The sequence below is a fragment of the Myxocyprinus asiaticus genome, chromosome 35 (genome assembly GCF_019703515.2).
Source record: "Myxocyprinus asiaticus isolate MX2 ecotype Aquarium Trade chromosome 35, UBuf_Myxa_2, whole genome shotgun sequence".
Taxonomy (NCBI): domain Eukaryota; kingdom Metazoa; phylum Chordata; class Actinopteri; order Cypriniformes; family Catostomidae; genus Myxocyprinus; species Myxocyprinus asiaticus.
In genome coordinates, this window is record NC_059378.1 from 25,137,408 (window position 1) to 25,159,064 (window position 21,657).

At 41.3% G+C, this 21,657-nt stretch overlaps 1 protein-coding gene across 11 annotated transcripts in view; it reads right to left on the minus strand.

Moving 5' to 3' along the window:
- The window catches only part of adgrl2a (adhesion G protein-coupled receptor L2a), a 180,722-nt gene that overhangs the window by 80,152 nt on the left and 78,913 nt on the right, over positions 1 to 21,657 (minus strand). For all 11 annotated transcript variants that reach the window (XM_051673249.1, XM_051673247.1, XM_051673248.1 and 8 more), the window contains exon 4: positions 264 to 373. In XM_051673249.1, coding sequence (XP_051529209.1) covers positions 264 to 373 — 110 coding nt within the window. The remainder of the gene's footprint in view (positions 1 to 263; positions 374 to 21,657) is intronic.

The window sequence follows — 21,657 nt, forward strand, 5'->3', positions numbered from 1 at the left end:
TTACAAAATAAAGAAATAAATAATAAATGTATAAATGTACAAAATAAATGTATGTACATTTAAGTGATTCGAGCTGAATTAATTATGGAGAATTGTGTGCAAAAATTATGGAGAAGAAAAAATAATTTCATAACAGAACTGCCTTGCAAGCACATCAATTTACAATTTTATTAGCAAGGACAAAAGCTGTATTCTGAGAGGAAAAATTTAAAGTCACACATATAAAAAGAGGATTTATTTGTATTTTTATGGTGCATACTTACTGTAGGGAACACATTCATACTGGACTTCAAGGTACTTATACGTTCCTGGGCAGGGGTCAGGAAAAACATCTGGTCCAGTGATGACAATGCACTGTGTTCTGTTGTTACACCTGGACGAAAAGAGAGAGATAAATAAAAAAGCGAAATACAAAAGAAAACAGAGTTTAATGAAATGTTATGGGTTCAATACAAGCTCTAGCAGCATTTGTGGCATAATGTCAATTACGAAATTTTTTTTTTTTTTTTTTTAATACTCTTAAAGTTAAAGCAATGCTCTTACAGTGGACATAAATAGGACAAGGCACTTCAAGAGTTTAAAGGCAGAAATGTGAACCTCATATTTTTGTTAAAGCATTTACAATACATGGATTATTCATTAAAGGAAAATAAAACACTATCTGAGCTGTAAATTTCACTCAAAAAAGGATTTTTGCAGGTTGTTTACTTACTAAAGCAGCACAATTCTAAAACATTTTGTCACAACTTGATTTCATTGGGTTCTATCCAGTTAAATTTGTAAAACTGAAGTTTACTTAATCCATTTGAGTTTGAACTACACGCATACTTTATGTAGCATTAATAGCCAATAAACTTTAGTTTACGTCACAGTCATGGACCATGTTTGCTACTTGGTGTTGCTAGTTAGAGGAATGTAGTATTAGGGGGAGGGACATTTTTCATTCTAGAAAGCATTTTATTGAAAAAAAATGCAAACAATTGCACTTATGGATATGCCCATAAGTGCAAAATGACTAATCTTTCACAAAAGAGAAGGAGACCTGTACATTTTAAATGTGTATATCTGCTAAAACATAATTTTGTCAACTTCTGGGAGTACACTAGCATAGATATGGCCTAAAAGCCACATTTGGATTTCATTGGGTCTTTAAACAGCTGCTCTAGTGGCTTCGGTCAACCAAGTGCAACCATGCAGACAGAGAGAGCTGAAGGACAGACGGTGGCCCAGTGCAGAAACAAGAAGAAAGAAACCAGGAATTTGCAGAGCGGATCCAAAGTGGCCCTTTTCAACCCAACGACAAAGATAAACAACCTAATCTATGAGCATTCATACCTGCCAGCACAAGAGTTATATGTCTCTATGAATCCCCCTTGAGGCCTGGCTGATTGTACCAATGATGGATTCACTTTCCCTATATGCCATTTCACTGAATGAACTAACCGCCCCTCCACCGCTTGTTTAACAGGAAGTCATGCAGAAGGCAGTTTAGTGTGGGCTCTAGGAACTAAAATTAAGCACATCAATAAAAGATAAGGTGCAGAAATTATCTCATAGCTTACAGACACGCAGAATACAGTGAGAATTTGGAAAAGTATCCGCAATATCACCCATATATCTGTCTGCATGGCAATGCTATATAAACCTGTTAAAGGGATAGTTAACCAATAAATTAAAATTCTCTCATCACGTTCTCACTTTCATGCCATCCCAGATATGTATGACTTTCTTTCTTTTGCAAAACACAAACAAAGATTTGTAGAAGAATATCTCAGCTTTGTAGGTCCTCACAATGCAAGTGAATGGTGACCAGAAACAACATCTTAGTAACTATCAAGAATATCCTAGTAACCACTAGCAATGCTCTGGCAACCACCCAAAACATTTTAGCAACCGCATCGCAAAATGCTAAAAACACTTTAGCGACTATATACTATAGCAGCTACACACAAAACCCTAACATTGTGGTGGTGAGTTTTGCGCAAAAGAAAGTATAAATATGTAGTCCTCTCGATCATATTGTGCTATCTCAGAATACAGTAGGAGTTCATTGTCCAGACTGAGAGGTAACAATCTATAAACATCTGTCGAAGGTCTTTGGTTTGAGAATAAAGAGCATGTTTTAATGTTAGCAAAGCACAGGCGGCTGAATTAGCCTGCTGGCATTTTCTTGACCAGGCCTTAGGGCAGTGTCTCTCTTGCAGATATTTCTCTTTACTTCAGCATGTAACTCTGACACTTCATTTGTCTTACATTCTATTTGCAAAAATACAAGTGGAGATTTTTTCTTTCTTTCAGTGAATTCAGTGTAGCACATGGAACAAAGTACAGCTCCATCCACAGCTGTGAATTCCCACTGCTCATGTTTGAAGATGAGAATTTATACATAGACTCGAGCGTCACTGAAAAACACGTCCCTCATATGGGAATTTCTTTATTAACAATCCCTCATATGTGGTAACAGATGAGAATATCAGCATATTTACCCGTATAAATGAATTATGGATCTAAAATTATAACACACGGCCAAAGCTGGAGCCTTAATGTGGCGATTTGCTGTTTGGTTATTTGTAGTTGTATTATAGGGAGACTGTTACTGATTCATATTTCATTCAGTCACACTGTTCATTTGCATAATGTGCCATGTGAATAAATTATGATGGCAAATGATCTTAAAAGAAGAAAAAGATTAACAAATAACCTCTAGAGTCAAAATAATGCCATAAAAAGGCTAATAAAGCCTTTTTTTTCTTTTTCTTTTCCACAGAGGTTTCTCAAACAATCCCCCCATCTTCCATTGGTTGAACAAACAGATGGTCCCACCCCAACCTCACACCATTGGGTAAGCCAGTGTTACTGTGTTGGGCTGGTTGTGATGCTCAAACACAGGCATATTTTTCATAGCACCACAGAGCCAAGTGTTTACAAATTTTTGGGAAATAGATCTACAAATGGTTTAATTAAAGTTTTCTATGCATGTTAAAGGGATAGTTCACCCAAAAATGAAAATTCTCTCATCATTTACTCACCCTCATGCCATCCCAGATGTGTATGACTTTCTTTCTTCTACTGAACAAAAGTGAAGATTTTTAGATGAATATCTCAGCTCTGAAGGTCCTTTTAATGCAAGTGAATGGTGACCAGACACTTAAAGCTCCAAAAGGCAGCATAAAAGTAATTCATACGACTCCAGTGGTTTAATGTATGTCTTCTGAAATTATGCAATCATGTTGGGTGAGAAACAGATCAATATTTTAATCTGTTTTTACTATAAATCTCCACTTTCACTTTCAGAATTTGCAAGAATGTGAAAGTGAAAGTGATGGTTTATAGTGTAAAGACTTAAATATTATTCTGTTTCTCACCCACATCCATCATATTGCTTCTAAAGATATAGATTTAACCATTGGAGTCATATGGACTACTTTTATGCTGTCTTTATATGATATTTGTTGCTTGAAAGATCTGGTCACCATTCACTTGCACTGAAAGGACCTACAGAGCTGAAATATTATTATCAAAATCTTCGTTTGTCTTCAGCAGAAGAAAGAAAGTCATAAACATCTTGGATGGCATGAGGGTGAGTAAATTATGAGATAATTTGCATTTTTGGGTGAACCATAAATTTTAAACAATATTGTTTTATCATTTAAAACCTAACTTTTTTTTTTTTAATGCCAGTTATGTTTAAGGTACAAGGGCCGTCACTGGGGTCTTACCCTCAAGAGGACCATTTTTGATCCTCTAGTAAAAATGGATAACTCATTCTGGGTATCTTTGTGTACCTTTTAAATGTGCATACTGTACATATCTATGTTTTGTTCCTCTGAGAATGAAAAAAAAAAATAAAAAAAATTTTTTTTGTCTCCTTAAGGGACATTACAAACATGTAACCTGCATATTTTCTGAGAGTAAATAAAATTCAGACATTTAAACGTGGCTGAAATGTCCAAATACTTTTTAGGGCCACTGTATGCTAAATTCTCATTCTCATAATGTTCCTGTTAGTGACAGTTGGTGTTTGCTCTTCACACCACAGTCACACATCAAGCAGTTTCACAGGACGCCCCTCATTTGACCAGTCTCTCCCTCCTAAACACTGCCCCCTCACTGAACTCAATGTCTTCAGAATATGACAACATTAGAAGCACTAATTACAGGAAAACAATAGTGTGGTAAATTGGAGGGATTGGTTCAGTGAAGTGATCTTTTCTTCACCAATGTGTGAGGTGCTGCATTGATAAGAGAAAATCAAAGATGTCCAGAGGAAAGAAAAAATCTCAGTTGTTTCTCTTAGACAGCAATGCAATTGGATGGAGAGCTAATGAAGACTTATACTTGAGCTTTCTGTTGCTTAGATTTTTGTCCTGAGAAAAAAAAAAAAACAAACAAAAAAAAAAACATCTAAACCAAGAGATGTCAAAAATGTTTCAAACTGTTCTCAGATTTGTCGAGATACCAAAGACTGCAATGAAAAGTCAGTGATTTCAGAATAAACTCAAACATTTCTCATCAAATTCTTCCAAGACCAAATTATTAACCATGCTTTCCACACTACTTGTATAGCTTTAGACAATCTAATTTCTTATCCTAGACAGAAATTAGATTAAATGAAAAGCAAATGAAGACTTTTGCACAAGTTTTCTCCTGAGCAAATTACAAGTAATCTCACATGCATTCTTTAAAGTTTCATTAGAGATCTCAACTATGTCTCAAATTGTGCTCAGATTTGCCAAAATACCAAAGTCTGCAATGAAAACTCAGAGACATCAATATGAACTCAAACATTTCTCATCACAGTCCTTCAGAGATTAATTGATCTAAGCTATGCTATCCACATTACATTTATAGCTCTATACTCTTACTGTATGTCAACAATTGACTCAATTATGTCCATTTTCATTTCTCCTAGGGATATTAGGAGAAACATCTGAGACGAATTACTATACTTAAATTACCAGAAAATGGACAGGTGATCTTTGTCAAAAAATGATTTTGAAAAATTTCAATACAATATTTGTTTTCTTATTTCCTGTTTTAGCAGGAAATGAGCTTATGAGCTCATAAGGCAAACTTTAAAATGACTGAACATTTTTACAGTTGAACGACTGTGTTTGATATAAATTTCTTTATTACAAGAAGATCAAAAACAAATCACATCTAAGTCAAGAGATTGCTCAGCTTTGAAAGTGTAATTAATACAATATTTAGTGATGATGCTGATTGATCTATAAAAGTACCATATAAAGTATATTATATGTCATATATCATAAAACACTACTAAAAAGCTAGTGCACACTTTGTATTTAATAATTATCAAAGTAACGCAATATCAAAGTGGAATAAAAAAAATCCATCCAGCCTGGATCATCACAACTGCTTTATATTCAGTATCCTATCTGAATATGAAATAAATGTATGCATATTAAACATTTGCTGTATATTCTCTGTCCATAGCAAACTAATCATTCACTGATGCCACATGGAAACACATAACCACTTGTTGTCAGGATCTTCAATTTAGGTTGAAACAGATTATCATGAATCACTAATTACTGTCATATGTTTGAGACAATTAAATTAAACTGGGTAAAGTTAATCAAATTGCAAAGGGCAGAGATCTACTGAACCAGTAGATGATTGATTCTTCCAAACTAAAACACATCAACAAAGATACACTCACTGAGCACTTTATTAGGAACACCTTTACACCTTCATGCGATTATCTAATCAGACAATCATTTGGCAGCAGTGCAGTGAATAAAATCATGCATATACGGGTCAGGAGCTTCAGTTAATGTCCACATCAACCATCGGAATGGGGAAAAAATGTGATCTTAGTGATTTCGACCATGGCATAATTGTTGTTGCCAGGTGGCATAATTGTTGTTGCCAGGCGGGCTGGTTTGAGTATTTCTGTAACTTCTGATCTCCTGGGATTTTCACGCACAACAGTCTCAAGAGTTTACTCAGACTTCTGTTCCTGAAGCTCAACTGGTAGAGCATGGCGCTAGCAATGCCAAGATTATGGGTTAGATTCCCAGGGAACACATAAACTGGTACACTGTTAGTCGCTTTGGATAAAAGTGTCTGCCAGATGCATAAATGTAAATGTAAAATGGTGCCAAAAAAAAAAAATAATAATCCAGTGAGCAGCAGTTCTGCGGACGGAAATGCCTTGTTGATGAGAGAGGTCAAAAGAGAATGGACAGACTGGTTCAAGCTGACCAAAAGGCTAAGGTAACTCAGGTAACCACTCTGTACAGTTGTAGTGAGCAGAATAGCATCTCAGAATGCACAACATGTCGAACCTTGCGGATGGGCTACAACAGCAGAAGACCACGTCAGGCACTTTATTAGGACCATAGTGTTCCTAATAAATTGCTCAGTGAGTGTATATAGACAGTGAGAACTGAAATCGGAATTGTAATGCTAGCTGACAGTACCTGTGTAATGAATTTTAGATTTTAAGTGGCCGTGTTTTTTGATATGCTGGGACTATAAACGCGTCACATGCCAACAAGGTGGGGTCGTTTATCTTTTGTCCACCTGCTGAGCTTCTGTGAATGTTTGATGCTATTGTTTGCTACTGTGGATGGCATGTGAGACTGGCTTGGAGCTAATAATCATCTTGTTTGCATCTCTTAACCCATGCTTTCTCTCCTCTCTTTTATGATTGATGTTTTTAGATTGACTCTTTTTAGTGTTGGTACCCCATTTTCTGTGCTGTTTGAATCACTAAGTGTTTGTATTATAAGGATGTCTACTTATGTTATAATCAGAATCAGAATCAGAATGAGCTTTATTGCCAAGTATGCTTACACATACAAGGAATTTGTCTTGGTGACAGGAGCTTCCAGTACACAACAATACAAAAACAGCAACGAGACTTTTAAAAAAATTATTAAAATTGAATAAATAATTGATAAATATTGAAAAGATAAAAGTATATATAGAATACACAATATACAATATATATATATATATATATATATATATATATATATACATACATACGTACACACACACACACACATACACATACATAGTGTAAATCTAAATACAAATCGGTTATGTACAGTGCAAGGGAATGTAATGGCAGAAGAGGTAGGATGTGTTGGATATTGTGTATTGCACATTAATTATTGCTCAAAGGGGCAGTTTTAACTGTTCATGAGATGGATAGCCTGGGGGAAAAAACTGTTCCTGTGCCTGATGGTTCTGGTGCTCAGAGCTCTGAAGCGTAGGCCAGAAGGCAACAGTTCAAAAAGGTAGTGGGCAGGGTGAGTGGGGTCCAGAGTGATTTTTTCAGCATGTTTCCTCACTCTGGAAGTGTATAGTTCTTGAAGGGGGGGCAGGGGGCAACCAATAATCCTCTCAGCAGCCTGAACTGTCCTTTGTAGTCTTCTGATGTCTGATTTCATAGCTGAACCAAACCAGACAGTTATTGAAGTGCAAAGTACAGACTCAGTGACCGCTGATTAGAACTGTATCAGCAGCGCCTGTGGCAGGTTGAACTTCCACAACTGGCGAAGGAAGTACAACCTCTGCTGGGCCTTTTTCGCAATGGAGTCAATGTGGGTCGCCCACTTCAGGTCCTGTGAGATAGTAGTGCCCAGGAACCTAAATGACTCCACTGATGCCACAGTGCTGTTTAGAATGGTGAGGGGGGACAGTGTTGGGGGGTTCCTCCTAAAGTCCACAATCATTTCCACCGTTTTGAGCGTGTTCAGCTCAAGGTTGTTTTGACTGCACCAAACAGCCATTTGTTTAACCTCCCTTCTGTATGCAGACTCATCGTCAACTCGGATGAGGCCGATGACAGTGGTGTCGCCTGCAAATTTCAGGAGCTTGACAGAGGGGTCCTTGGTGATGCAGTCGTTGGTGTAGAGGGAGAAGAGTAGTGGGGAGAACACACATCCCTGGGGGGCACCAGTGCTGATTGTACAGGTGCTGGAAGTGAATTTCCCCTGTCTCACAAGCTGCTCCCTGTCTGTCAGAAAGCTGGTAATCCACTGACAGATAGACATGGGAACAGAGAGTTGGTGTAATTTAGTCCAGAGTATAGCTGGGATGATGGTGTTGAAAGCCGAACTGAAGTCCACAAAAAGGATCTTTGCATATGTCCTTGGTCTGTCCAGATGTTGCAGGATATGATGCAATCCCATGTTGACTGCATCATCCACAGACCTGTTTGCTCGATATGCAAATTGAAGGGGATCTAGAAAGGGTCCAGTGATGTCCTTCAGGTGGGCCAACACCAGTCTCTCAAATGACTTCATGACCACAGACGTCAGGCGACAGGTCTGTAGTCTTTAAGTCCTGTGATTTTTGGTTTCTTTGGGATGGGGATGATAGTGGAACGTTTGAAGCATGGGACTTCACACTGCTCCAGTGATCTATTGAAGATCTGTGTGAAGATGGGGTCCAGCTGGTTAGCACAGGATCTAAGACATGTAGGTGAAATGCCATCTGGGACCTGTGCTTTCCTTATCCTTTGTTTTCGAAGACACGGCTCACATAATCTTCACAGATCTTAAATGCAGGTTGAGTAGCAGGAGGGGGGAGGAGGGGGGTTGCAGGAGGTGTTGGTGTTTGTGTGACGTGAAGGTCAGAGTGGGTGTGGGGTTTGAGATTGGGCCTTTCAAATCTACAGTAGAGCACATTCAGCTCGTCAGCCAGTTGTTGGTCCACCACAGGGTTGGGGGTTGGAGTCCTGTAATTTGTGAGTTGTTTCATGCCACTCCACACTGATTCAGGGTCGTTAGCTGAAAACTTCTCAGAGTCTCTTCTTTTAGCCACTCTGATTTCCTTGTTCAGTGTGTTCCTGGCCTGATTGTACAAGGCTTTATCCCCAACTCTGTAAGCATCCTCTTTGGCCTGACGAAGCTGCCTGAGTTCCGCTGTAAACCATGGTTTGTCGTTGTTAAATGTTAAATAAGTCTTAGTAGGAATGCACATATCCTCACAGAAACTGATATATGATCAGTATCTGTGAGCTCATCCAGGTTTGTGGCTGCAGCCTCAAAAACACTCCAATCAGTGCAGTCAAAGCAGGCTTGTAGTTCCAACTCTGCTTCGTTGGTCCATCCCTTCACAGTCCTTACTACAGGCTTAGCAGATTTTAATTTCTGTCTGTAGGTTGGAAGAAGATGAACCAGACAGTGATCAGAGAGTCCCAAAGCTGCTCTAGGAACAGAGCGATATGCATCCTTTATTGTTGTGTAGCAGTGATCCAGTATATTTCTGTCTCTGGCTGGGCATGTAATGTGCTGTTTGTATTTGGGCAGTTCATGTGTGAGGTTTGCTTCATTAAAATCCCCAAGAATAATAATAACTGAGTCCGGGTATTGTTGTTCTGTGTCTGTGATTTGATCAGCCAGCTGTTGCAGCGTGGCATTCAAACACGCATTTGGCGTGATATACACACCAGAATAAATGAGGAAAACTTCCGCGGTGAGTTGAATGGCTTACAGTTAATAAAGGACAGCTTCCAAATTAGGACAGCACATCCTCTTTACCGTTGTTACATCTGTACAACAACTTTGTAAAAGCATGTTCCACCTCCTCTCGTTTTCTCCGTTAACACCGCGATGCGATCTGCTCTGAACAGCTGAAAGCCTGGCAGATGTAATGTGCTGTCCGGAATGGCTTCACTCAGCCAGGTTTCTGTGAAGCACAAGGCAGCAGAGGTTGAAAAATTCTTGTTTGTGTAGGTGAGGAGATGTAGTTCATCCATTTTGTTAGGGAGAGAGCGGAGATTCGCTAGATGAATGCTCGGCAGCGTTGTTCGAAAGCCCCGCTGACGGAGCTTGACCAGCGCGCCTGCTCGTCTCCCTCGCCTGCATCTCCTAGCGCATTTAAAAAACACAGCCGCGCCTCAGACTAAAATGTCAAACAAAACGTCCGAATATTCAAAATCCAGGAAAAGATTGACTGGTATATGCTGTCGAATGTTCAGCAGTTCGTCTCTGGTAAAACTGACTGGAAAAAGATTACTAAAGATTACACAGGACAAACAAACAAAAACAACAAAACAATAGAAGTGCTCCACACCGATGCCACTGATTAGGTGACTCAGCGCCGGCCGTGCACCCTCACGGCGCGGCTACGCCCTCCTTCTTGTCACAGTGAGCTTGTCTGCGTCATGGTGATGGTCATTATCAGGGTGGTTCTGTATCTATGGGCGCTTAGGACATCAGTTTATAAGTATACATTTTTATATCAGTGCTGCAATACATGTGTCTGCATCCATATAAACATCTGCATTAAGTGTCGAGTACAATATACGTACTGAGTGTGTTTAGCTGTGTAAATGGTGTAAAAACTAAAAATGGGAAGCGGATAAAATTGGTTTAACATTTGCCAAATATTTTTCTGCATTTTCTTTGTCATTCAATTTCATTTTCATTTTAGTTTGTGCTTGATGAAAAGACACTCATTTCCAACAGGTGATATTTCAGTTTGGGATGAGTGAAGATAACATGTGAGGGGGCCTGTGGCCTGAAAAACCAGATGCATTTACACTGTGTATTAAACAGAGGTGGGTAATAACACGCTATATTTACTCTGTTACATTTACTTGAGTAACAGAAAAATTACTTTTATGAGTATATCTAATTGTGGGTACTTTTTCTCTTACTCAAGTACATTTCTAATGAATTTTTTTTACTTTTACTTCATTACAATGGGTGATGTTCCTGTCATTACATTACTGGTTTTAATTCAATGAGTGTTATTAAATGCGTAATTTATTGAGAGTTTTTTGAATGAGACTTTAACAACAGTGGAACTTACAGATGTGCTCTGTCACTCGAGTCGAGCTCATCACTCCTGCAGCAACAAGTGCTCAAAACAAACACTTTCTTTTGCCACGCAATGCCTTCATTTTACACCAAGACAAGCAGATATTTCAAGATTAAAAATACAGCTCCAACTTAAGAAAGCATGTTCCGGTAAGTTTTGGCGATTTTGTGATAACATGAGTGTAACGGGTAAGGGATGGGCAAGGAGGAGGCGGGAAATGGCAGAACAGTCAACATAAACTTTAATGACATAAAACCAACTTAAAACAACATAAAACACACAGACGCATGCACACACACAGCGGCCATGTGTGTCTCTCTCTCTCTCTCTCTCTCAAACTGGCATCTCCGGCTCCCCTTTATCTCTCTCTCCCGCTGATTAGGTGACTCAGTGCAGGCCATGCACCCTTATAGCCTGGACACACCCTCCTCCTCGTCACACTCCTCCCCCGCCTGATTCAGGCTGGGGTGCCATCTGGACTGGCTGCCCCCCCCGGAGGGGAGACCCTGCCCTTCCGGACGGTCCGCCAGCCGATGGTCCACCCCACCTGGGGAGAGACAAGGGGAGGGAGAGGGGACAGGAAAAGGGAAAGGATGAGCGGGAGGGACACACACAGAGAGAGAGAGAGAGAGAGAGAGAGAGAGAAAAACTTGTTCCGGACATGCCATCGCCTGGTCCTTAGCCACTCCTCCGCCCTCTGGCAGATGACAGCCACTCCTTCCCGGGCAGACGGCAGCAAGTCTTCTGACCCCTGGCGGATGGAACGGCTCCTCCCTTTCCTGGAGGATGGCAGCGGTTCCTCTGATTCCCGGCAGCGACTCGTCCGTCCACTGGGACGGCCGCGGCTCCTCCCCTGGTGGACGGCAGCAGCGAGGACTCCATGACAGCGCATCCCTCCTCCTTCCCGGGTTTTGGCACCAATATAAGGGTAAGGGATGGGTAAGGAGGAGGCGGGAACCGGTAGAACAGTCAACATAAACTTTAACATGAATTTTACATGAACTCAACTTAAAACAACATAAAACACATAGATGCACACACACACACAGTGGCCACGTGTGTCTCTCTCTCTCTCTCTCTCTCAGTGCCGTCCGTGCACCCTCACGGCATGGCCACGCCCTCCTCCTTGTCACAGTGAGCTTGTCTGTGTCATGGTGATGGTCATTTTCAGGGTGGTTCTGTATCTATGGGCGCTTAGGACCTCAGTTTATAAGTATACATTTCTATATCAGTGCTGCAATACATCTGTGTCTGCATCCATGTAAACATCCGCATTAAGTGTAAAGTGATATATTAGGCATGGCGACTTGACGTGGCTGCATAGCATGACATGGTAACATGGTACAGCAGTATCCTGACTTGGCCATGGTAGGTGTGGATGCTGACTCGTTGGCTGTGGCAGGCGTGAGCTCTGGCATGTAGAGCGGAGGCGGACCTGGACCGTGGAGCAGAGGTGGGCCTGGACCGTGGAGCAAAGGCTTGCTTGTGACATGGCATGGAGCAGTCTGGGGCTTGGCTGAGACATGGCATGGAGCAGACTGAGGTTCGGCTGTGACATGGCGTGAAGCAGACTGAGGCGTTACTGTGACGGGCTCAGGCATTGCTGTGACATGGCATGGAGCAGGCTGAGGCGTTGCTGTGACATTGGAATGGAGCAGACTGAGGTGTGGCTGTGACATGGCATGGAGCAGACTCGGGCGTGGCTGTGACATGGCATGGGGTAGTCTCAGGCGTGGCTGTGACATGGCATGGGGCAGACTCAGGCGTGGCTGTGACATGGCATGGAGCAGACTCAAGATCCAGGGCAGAAGGTGGCACAAGCTCGGCGACCATGACGTGGGACCCTGGCTCAGTAACCATGATGTGGGACCCTGGCTCGGTGGCCATGACGTGGGACCCTGGCTCGGCGGCCATGACGTGGGACCATGGCTCGGCGGCCATGACGTGGAATGTTCCAGGCTTTGTGGGAGTGCTGAGTCCCTCATCAGCCACTCCCACAGTGAAAGGTGAACCACTCAGCATCAGGGCATAGTCCATGAACTGAGCCAGAGTCCACTGGATTTTGCCTCCAGGCATCATGGAGCTGACCAGCTCATTTAGCCCAAAACTGAAAAAGTCTTTGAGGGCCACCTCATTAAAATCCACCCTGCAGGCCAGAGCGCAGAATTCCTCAACATATTCCTCCAGGGGACGATTCCCCTGACGTACATGAAAAAGCTTGATTGACTTGAAATAACATAACATAACATAACATAACATAACATAACATAACATAACTTGACATAACTAGACATAACTTGACTTGACTTGACTTGACCTGACTTAACTTCCAAACAATGTTACAACACACAATACCTGACAATGGACAATGGCAAACATGAGGCTTGGGGTGTGTTCATACTTATAGTTCGGTTCTCTTGGTCCTCTTGGTCCAATTTAAGTACATTTAGTCCTAGTTCGCTTAGCGTTCACACTGGCATTTTTAACACCGAACCTAAAGCTACAAAACAAAAGGCATCAGGATAAAGTCACAACCTGTTTGGACAGATTTTATGACGTATATTTTGTGATGGAACTTGCCGAACATCCAAAACAATGCTGGCTGCTGGGTGAAATGCACTCGTTAGATTTATATATGTGTTACGACCCGAGAGCTGTGTTTTGTTTGTATCTTTCCTCCACTTTCACTCTTTCTGCTGTCAAAACTCTCAGGTCTTGCGATTGGTTGATTATCATGTCAATCGTCATCAGTCAACTTTACGTCACTACCCGAAGAACCAGTCAGATCACGTCACCACCATATAAAGACCCGGAAATGGCGAAAGGAGAGAGTTCTGCTGTTCATTCCACTCAGGCTCACTCTTTTATTGCTTACAATATTTTTGCTAATAACTTGAGATTTACCACATTCGTGTTCTTTAATGAATGTTAAAACTTTTCTATTGTTCTCTCGCTACATTTTGTTTACTTATATTAATTTTGTTTGTTTGCTACTTTATACTGTGACATTGTCTCTCCGTCCACAAGAACTGACCTTCAGCGGTTTACCAGACCAGCGAGGAGTGGATAGGGTAGTATGTCACGTGACATACATCCTACAACATGTAGAGTCTGTGATTGTATAGACACATTAGGTAAGGAGCGAGTGCTACCACCTGTATTTTTGTTTATATAGCTAGCGTAGTTTAGTTAGAGCGCCTCGGCGCTGAAGATTGTTTTTTTTCTTTGGTTTATTCATTAGTCAGATTAGAGATTGTGGGAGGATGACAGATAGCTGATGTTTTGGTTTTGTTCATTTCTTTGATTTGGCACCGCTCATTATCCCTCTCTCCGGCATTCTGACTCTGTGTTTGTAAATATTGTGTAAATAGTCTCTCTATCAATCACTGTAAATTGTTTCTTTATTTTGATACTGGTGTTTGTAAATATTGGCAACTTAATGGAGTTAATTAACAGAGGTTCGGGAGGAGCATGTTAATTTTAATCTCACAAATCACAACCCACGAGCAGGATTATATAAGCCGCTGCTTACCTGCTTCCTGTGACAACTCTCCTGACATGAGAGTCTTTCCGGCATTCGGCCCCGCCCATTTCCCCACGAACAGACCCAGGCAGACGGATCATCGGATGCAACTTCCCTGCAAAGTATTCGGCTCCACCAGAACAGCTCTTCCATCCAAACAGTCTTGTTATTCAACAGAAGCTGCCACAGCAGCTCTTTGTTTTTTAACAGTACTGATGGCTACCACGTTAAGTGTTATATATATTTATATATTTTTTATCCTGTCTGTCTTTCTATGTTCCATTCGATGAAGCAGTTTATAGCGCGAAGTTGCTGCCGCAAACTGGCTACTCCTGCACTTTAAAAAATGTGAAACAGCTCTCTACGACTGCTCATATATTCTCTTATCTTAACTTTCCACCTGAAACCAGTGCCAGCTGCCTCCGCGAACAGGCGCTGTTCTGGCTTCATGCCATTAGAATTCATTAGAATTTTATTTGAAAGCGAAAGAAACAAAGATTAACTATTCAATCCAACCACCATTTCAACCCCCAGCGTTTTTAATCAGGTTCTGCCACACAGGTGATGACTGTCAGCCTCATTACCACGCAACAGCTTGTTTAGGGGGCGTGCTTTATTCAGACTCGATAGTTCGTCATCTTCTAACATGAATATCACGATTGTTTCTCCCTCCAAAGTGCCCTTCGGAGTGTGATTTATTTCATTCTGAACACTGGGGCATTATGCAACACAGAACTCCCCTCAATCGACCGATAATCTAATGACAAATTATATTCAAACCAATGCAAACATTTTAACGCAAGCTCGCTAATGTGCAGCACTGGCTCTGACCATTCCACAGCACACTGCAGTTATACACAGATTCTGTCCGAACAGACATGAGCCAAATTCGGCTCCGCAAGAGGCGGATCATGTGCCGCGTTCCAACTCATTCATAATCATTCTGCAACGTGTCTCACTTCCTCTCAGCATTATTGACATATATCGACGTATATTGTACAGCAGGGGGCAGTTATACTCCTAAGGAGCGAATGACCACAACTGTATCCTTAAGTAATGATTGCAAGTCCATTCTCCTGCATATCTGTATGCAGTACAGAGCCAAAGCTCTTATTTCTCAGATAATTTTATGCTGTTTTTCACATTGTTTATTAAGATGTACTGTATTTCCCAGCACATATCTCCTGCATTTCTGTATGCAGTGCAGAGCTGCAACTCAATGCATTCCTAGATAGTTCACACCAATTGCTATGCGATGCATTCCCTTTGCAAGAAGTATATTGTACTACAGGTGACAGTTATACTCCTAAAGAGCGAATGGCCTAAATTGAATCCTTCAATGATGATTGCAAGTCCATGCATATCTGTATGCAGTACAGAGCCAAAGCTCTTATTTCTCAGATCATTTTATGCTATTTTTTCACATTGTTTATGAAGATGTACTGTATTCACTAGCACATTTTTTCTAAAGTTTCACCTAAATATGATTATTTTGTCTTTTATACAGCAACGCCTGAAATTGTGCCTTCCACAGGGTTTCACCAATATTATTTCCAGCAGGTTAAATTCCTGTCACTGGATTGTACATAGGTTTACCTCTCACTTTCTTAATCTAGGTGTCTTTCCAAGACTTCACCATTACCTACCGAGGAGCCAAAGGTGGCAACCATTTTAGTTAAAAAATCACAACATCCCTAAGCATCACAAATGTGCTGTCCACGTGCCACAACTGCGGCGTCTTTTGGGTCATGCAACAATCCCCCACGACACAACAAAGCAGCGCAAACATGCTGTACAGGTGCCGCAACTGCGGTGTCCTTCGACCATGCGACAAACTCCCACCACTGCATAAAGCAGCGCAAATGTGCTGTACAGGTGCCGCAACTGTGGTGTCCTTTGGACCATGCGACAAACTCCTTTCAGGCCCTGCCATTAAATCTCCCACAACACCGCAATCATGTTTCCTGAATTGCAGTGTGGGCTCTCCCGTTCGAATGCAGTGTGAATCTCAGTGCATCGGTCACAGGCTCTCCCATTCGAATCGCAGTGTGGGCCCTTCCATTCGACCGCAATGCAGGCTCTCCCGTTCGAATCACAGGGTGGGCTCTCCCATTCGAATGCAGTGTGAGATTTCACGTCATTCATTCTATTAATAATTAATAATTTTCTTTATTTATCACACATTATACATTTGCACATATACGGTGAAATTCTTCTTTTTCACATATCCCAGCTAGGCTGGGGTCAGAGTGCAGGGTCAGCCATGATACGGCGCCCCTGGAGCAGATAGGGTTAAGGGCCTTGCTCAAGGGCCCAACAGTGGCATCTTGGCGGTGCTGGGGCTTGAACCCCCGACCTTCTGATCAGTAACCCAGAGCCTTAACCGCTGAGCTACCACTGCCCTGTGGGCTCTCCCGTCCGAAATGCAGTATGAGCTCTCCTGTTTGAGTGCAGAGGTGGTGCAGTAATCTTAAGAGCCTTTTAGCTTTTCCCGTTAACCGTGGCATTGACATTTGCTTTGCTCATGGTCTAAATGAGCCCGACACACAATAAGGTGTGCCTAAATGTGATAAACTATGTGTGCCCTATTTGATACTGCAGCCACAGTGCCCCACCAGATAATGTGCTGCAGCACCTGCCCACGCTTGATACTGCCGCAGCATTGCCCGCATACTCTCAATTATGCCACAGCATCACCCCTTTTGCATGTTTATACTGCTGCAGCAGTGCCCTGCCATGACAAACGTAATATAGTTGTATTCTTAACTAACCTTTCGCTTCCCTCAAAGCTGCATATAAACGTAATTGACACGTTTTCCATAACTAACCTTCTGCTTCCCTTACAGACATATATAAAGGTACACATTCCAAACTAATATTTGCTCCCCCACCAGGTAAGTACAAACTAACCTTTGCTTCCCTTATAGGTGTTGATGATTCTAATGAAGTTTTTTGTGCCCTACTTAATACCGCAGCAATAGTGCCCTGCCATAACTAATGTAATAAAATTGTATTCTTAACTAAATTTTTGCTTATCCTCAAAGCTTCGCTTACAGACGTATATAAAGGTAATACATTTACATATTCCTAACTAACCATTTGCTCCACTACAGGTAAGTACAAACTAACCTTTGCTTCCACTACAGGTGTTAATAAATCTAATGAAGTCTTTTGTGCCCTACTCGATACCACAGCAACAGTGTATCACCCATACCAACAGTTGTTAATATTTTCTCCACAGGTGCTTTCAATGTCTAAGTTCCATACTTTCATAGAAGTGCATCTACAGCAATGGAAACACAGCAGCGCTCCCACAGGAGCTCCTTCACTATGCCCCCAAATACTCAATCCACTGCCACCGCAGTGCTTTAAACTCCGCTCTCACAGAAGGCCCACTTTACTCTACTGCCGCAGCAGCTTTTTTACCATGCTTCTGCCGAAGCCTTTTTTTCTTCGCTTCTCAGCAGATGCAGCTAGCATTACAGGAGGTAGCGGTCACCACCTCCTCTTCTCAAAGCACCATATTTCCCTATCTATGGGTAGTCTATTGAGTGAGTCTACCCCCGCAAACAAGCCCCGTTCCTCCCGTTCTCATTTTCCCCGTTCGATTGCTTGCTGGGCTTACCCGTTCGAATGCCGCGAGTGCTCTCTCTCTTAGAACAGTCTCCCATTTGAATAGCAGTGTGAGCCCTCCCTTTCGAACGCAGCATGAGCCAACTCATTTTCACCTTCCCTGTTCGCATATCGTGAGCCCACCCACTTCTACAATGAGTGGTGGTTTCTTGTTCAAATCACAGCGTAGCCCTCTCGACCAGCAATCGTACAAGAACGCACCTTCAAACAAATGCTTAAAGCACTCCCTCTGTACAAATTTTTTTTGGGAAAACAATTCAGAAGCATTCGCCAAGCCAATTTACCGAATAGAATTGTTGCTGGCTTGCTGTCCTAAATACTTCCTGCCATAGTCATGGTACTGTTCTTTCATCTTAATGCCTTTTTGGGGGTAATCAGGACTCGAGTCGAGTCTCGAGCTCTGAGTCCATCAGTATATGGACAGCAAGCCAAATACGTTTACTGCTTCAACATAAGATTGCATTATCTTATGAACTACTGTAATGGAGTTAATTAACAGAGGTTCGGGAGGAGCATGTTAATTTTAATCTGACAAATCACAGCCCACAAGCAGGAGTATGTAAGCCGCTGCTTACCTGCTTCCTGTGACAACTCTCCTGACATCCCACCTCCACCCCATCTTCACCTATTCTCTATATTCATGATCTAAATAAGTAAAATCCGGGGGGGCTAATCAGGACTCGAGTCGAGTCTCGAGCTCCGAGCCCTCCAGTATACGGACAGCAAGCCAAATACTTTTACTGTTTCAACAAAAGATTACATTAACATACGAACTACTGAACCTTTTTCATTTCATTTCAATACAATACTTTAACTTTCTTCAGTGTCCTTCTATTTCATTTCAACATATGTCCAGTAGTGGTGATCCAACATTCCTTTATTAAATTCATTGCATCCCCTAATACCCCTAGTCATTCAAAGGGGGACGTAACAATGTATATATGGTGGTATTTTTACCAGCTGAGAACAAAAGAAGAGCTAATAAAATGTGTAAAGAAGTCAAAACAGCACCAGGAATTCCTCCGTTGCACACACAAATGAAGATATGCTGCAAGGACGGCTGACGCCGGTTCCAACACCTGTACCGAGCTGTAATGGCCAACATAGCTCCTATGATGAGAAGAACCAGGTATGCTTGAGGTCAGTATTAGGCAAATTCCTTCCTGTTTTTGGTCTGTTTAGATGTCTTTGGTCCATGTTGCATTCATATATCAATCGAACCACACCAGAGTTCGTTTGGAAGCAGACTGAGACCCACTGTTCAGGTGGTCTCGGTCCACTTGTTTGGTGCTCACCAAGGTTCGGATGGCAGCATTCACACTTGTTCAAATGAGCCGCAATAACAGAGCAATCGCATCACAGTTCGTTTTAATCGAAACAAACCTGCCAAGTGTGAACATACCCTTAAATACATGGACAAGGGAGAAACATGACAATGATAACCAATGACAAGACAGAACTGATAACAAGGTAACAAGACAATAAACCAATGAAAACAAGACACATGAACATGGAGGGACACAAGAAATCACATGACTAAGGAAACAGTAACAAACATGGCATGGAAACAAGAAATAACATGACATGAAACCACATGACCTGAACAGGAACAGGAACTAAACTTGAAAATAAAAGACATGAACACAAAGCATGAACAAAAACACATCTAGACATGACAAATGGTGACTAAAGGCAAATTTATATTTACTGGGCGAACGGGCTTCGCTTAGTTTGATTACAAATGATGACGAAATGCAGTGATGTTTTTGATCTGCCAAGGTGTTCGTTTGGTCAGATTTCTCCTGTTCATGCTCATCTCTGAAATTCTTGACCCAAGAGAACTCGGCTGGTCGAAGAGCGCTGATGATTGGTTAAAACTATTTGTGGGTGTGGTTTGGACATGATGCTTTTTATATGCAATTGCGCATGCCAGCTGTGGAGTTGTTACCTAGGTTACTGTCGTTAAAATGGATAACTTTGAAGCCCGTCTCAGAGATTGTGTGGAAGTATACTTTTTTACATGATTTGCATCACAAACTCTACAAAGACAGCACGGCCATGACAAATGAGTGGAGAGAGATTTGAGTTTATAAAAGTGAAAGGGGCCGTGACAAGTTTAATAAAGCAGAGAAGTAGAACAGAGCTAAAAGCGGCAGTCCACGAAGAGAACAACCTGCATTATTGGCTTTACTTGTGGCTGGAACAATACATTAAGCATCGTGACATCACCCTAAACAAACTCATTTTAAAAAGACGACACGCGTAGTATAAACGGCAGCTTAGTTTGCCTAGGGTGCTTTAGTTCGTCCAGGAGAAAAAAAGGTTGGCTTCTTCCAAAGTATAAACCAGGCTTAAGGATATCATTCTGTCTAATATCTCCTTAATTGTGGCGCATGGAAGAAAGTCATATGGTTTGTAACAACATGATGGTGAATGATGACAGAATTTCCAATATAATAATAATAATTATTATTATTATTATGTAACACATGTTAAATGTGTATTATGTAATGGAATATCGGGGAGTAAATGTATATTATGTTATATGTGGAAGTAACAAGTTACTCACTACTTGAGTATTCTTTCAATTGAATACTTTCTTACTCTTACTCAAGTAATTATTAACATGAGTACGTTTACTTCTACTTGAGAAATTATTATTTTTAAAGTAATTGTACTTTTATTTGAGTAATGTTTCTGGCTACTCTACCCACCTCTGGTATTAAACCACCATCTCCTCTTGAATACATATTTTCTACCAAGGTTATTTTTCTCTATAAAATAACATCTCATGGAGTTTTGTGTTCCTTGCCACAGTCACCTTTGGCTTGCTCTCTGGGAGCCTAAAGACAGTAATTTTTAAAGCATGATTTTCAATAGCGTTATTCATTTAAACCGCACAACGAGGACTTTAAAACATTACAGAATAATTTTCTGTTACACCGTAATTTTCTGTAAAGCTGTTTTAAACTATGTGTGTTATGAAAAGCGCTATACAAATAAAAATGACTTCACTTGACTTAACATCTTGGGGGGCATTTACACTTGGTCTGTTCATGCTCGGATAGCTATCTGTTCCATAAAAACACATGAATTGACCAAATCTACATACGCCCTTAAGATCTGTTTTAAATTAAACCACACTTCCTCTATCCTCTCAGTAGCAAGCAACCCAAACCTCACATACCTAATTAAGTCAGGCATCACAAGCATTATTTAAGACTTTATTACCAGGCCAAGAAAATTCCCAAAGCACTGAATTTTTAAACAGGTATAGCTGTTGTTTCTAGAAGCCCGTATTTACTGTGACTTATGAAAGCTTAATCTGCAATGCTTGAAGTATTCACTAATAACATATGTGTGATGAACACGGCTGTGTGCTAGCATTGGTCTACTGAGAGCCATGTGGACGCCTCTGTCACAGATATTAATGGTGTGAATACAGAACAAATTTCCCCCATACAGCACCATGGCCATTCCCTCATTTTCCCCTAGCCAGGGTACCAAGCAGAGCAAGGACGATTGGAACAAGATAACTTCTGCAAAGAAAGTTTTGTCAAATTGGTTTCAGATGTGTTGCTTAAAGACAAACGTTCTCCATCTCACCACATTAACTTCCTAGGTCATTCCTACTATGCAGTACATTTTCATGTCCCCATCTTATATGTCATAGATGTTTACAGTATATTATGGTC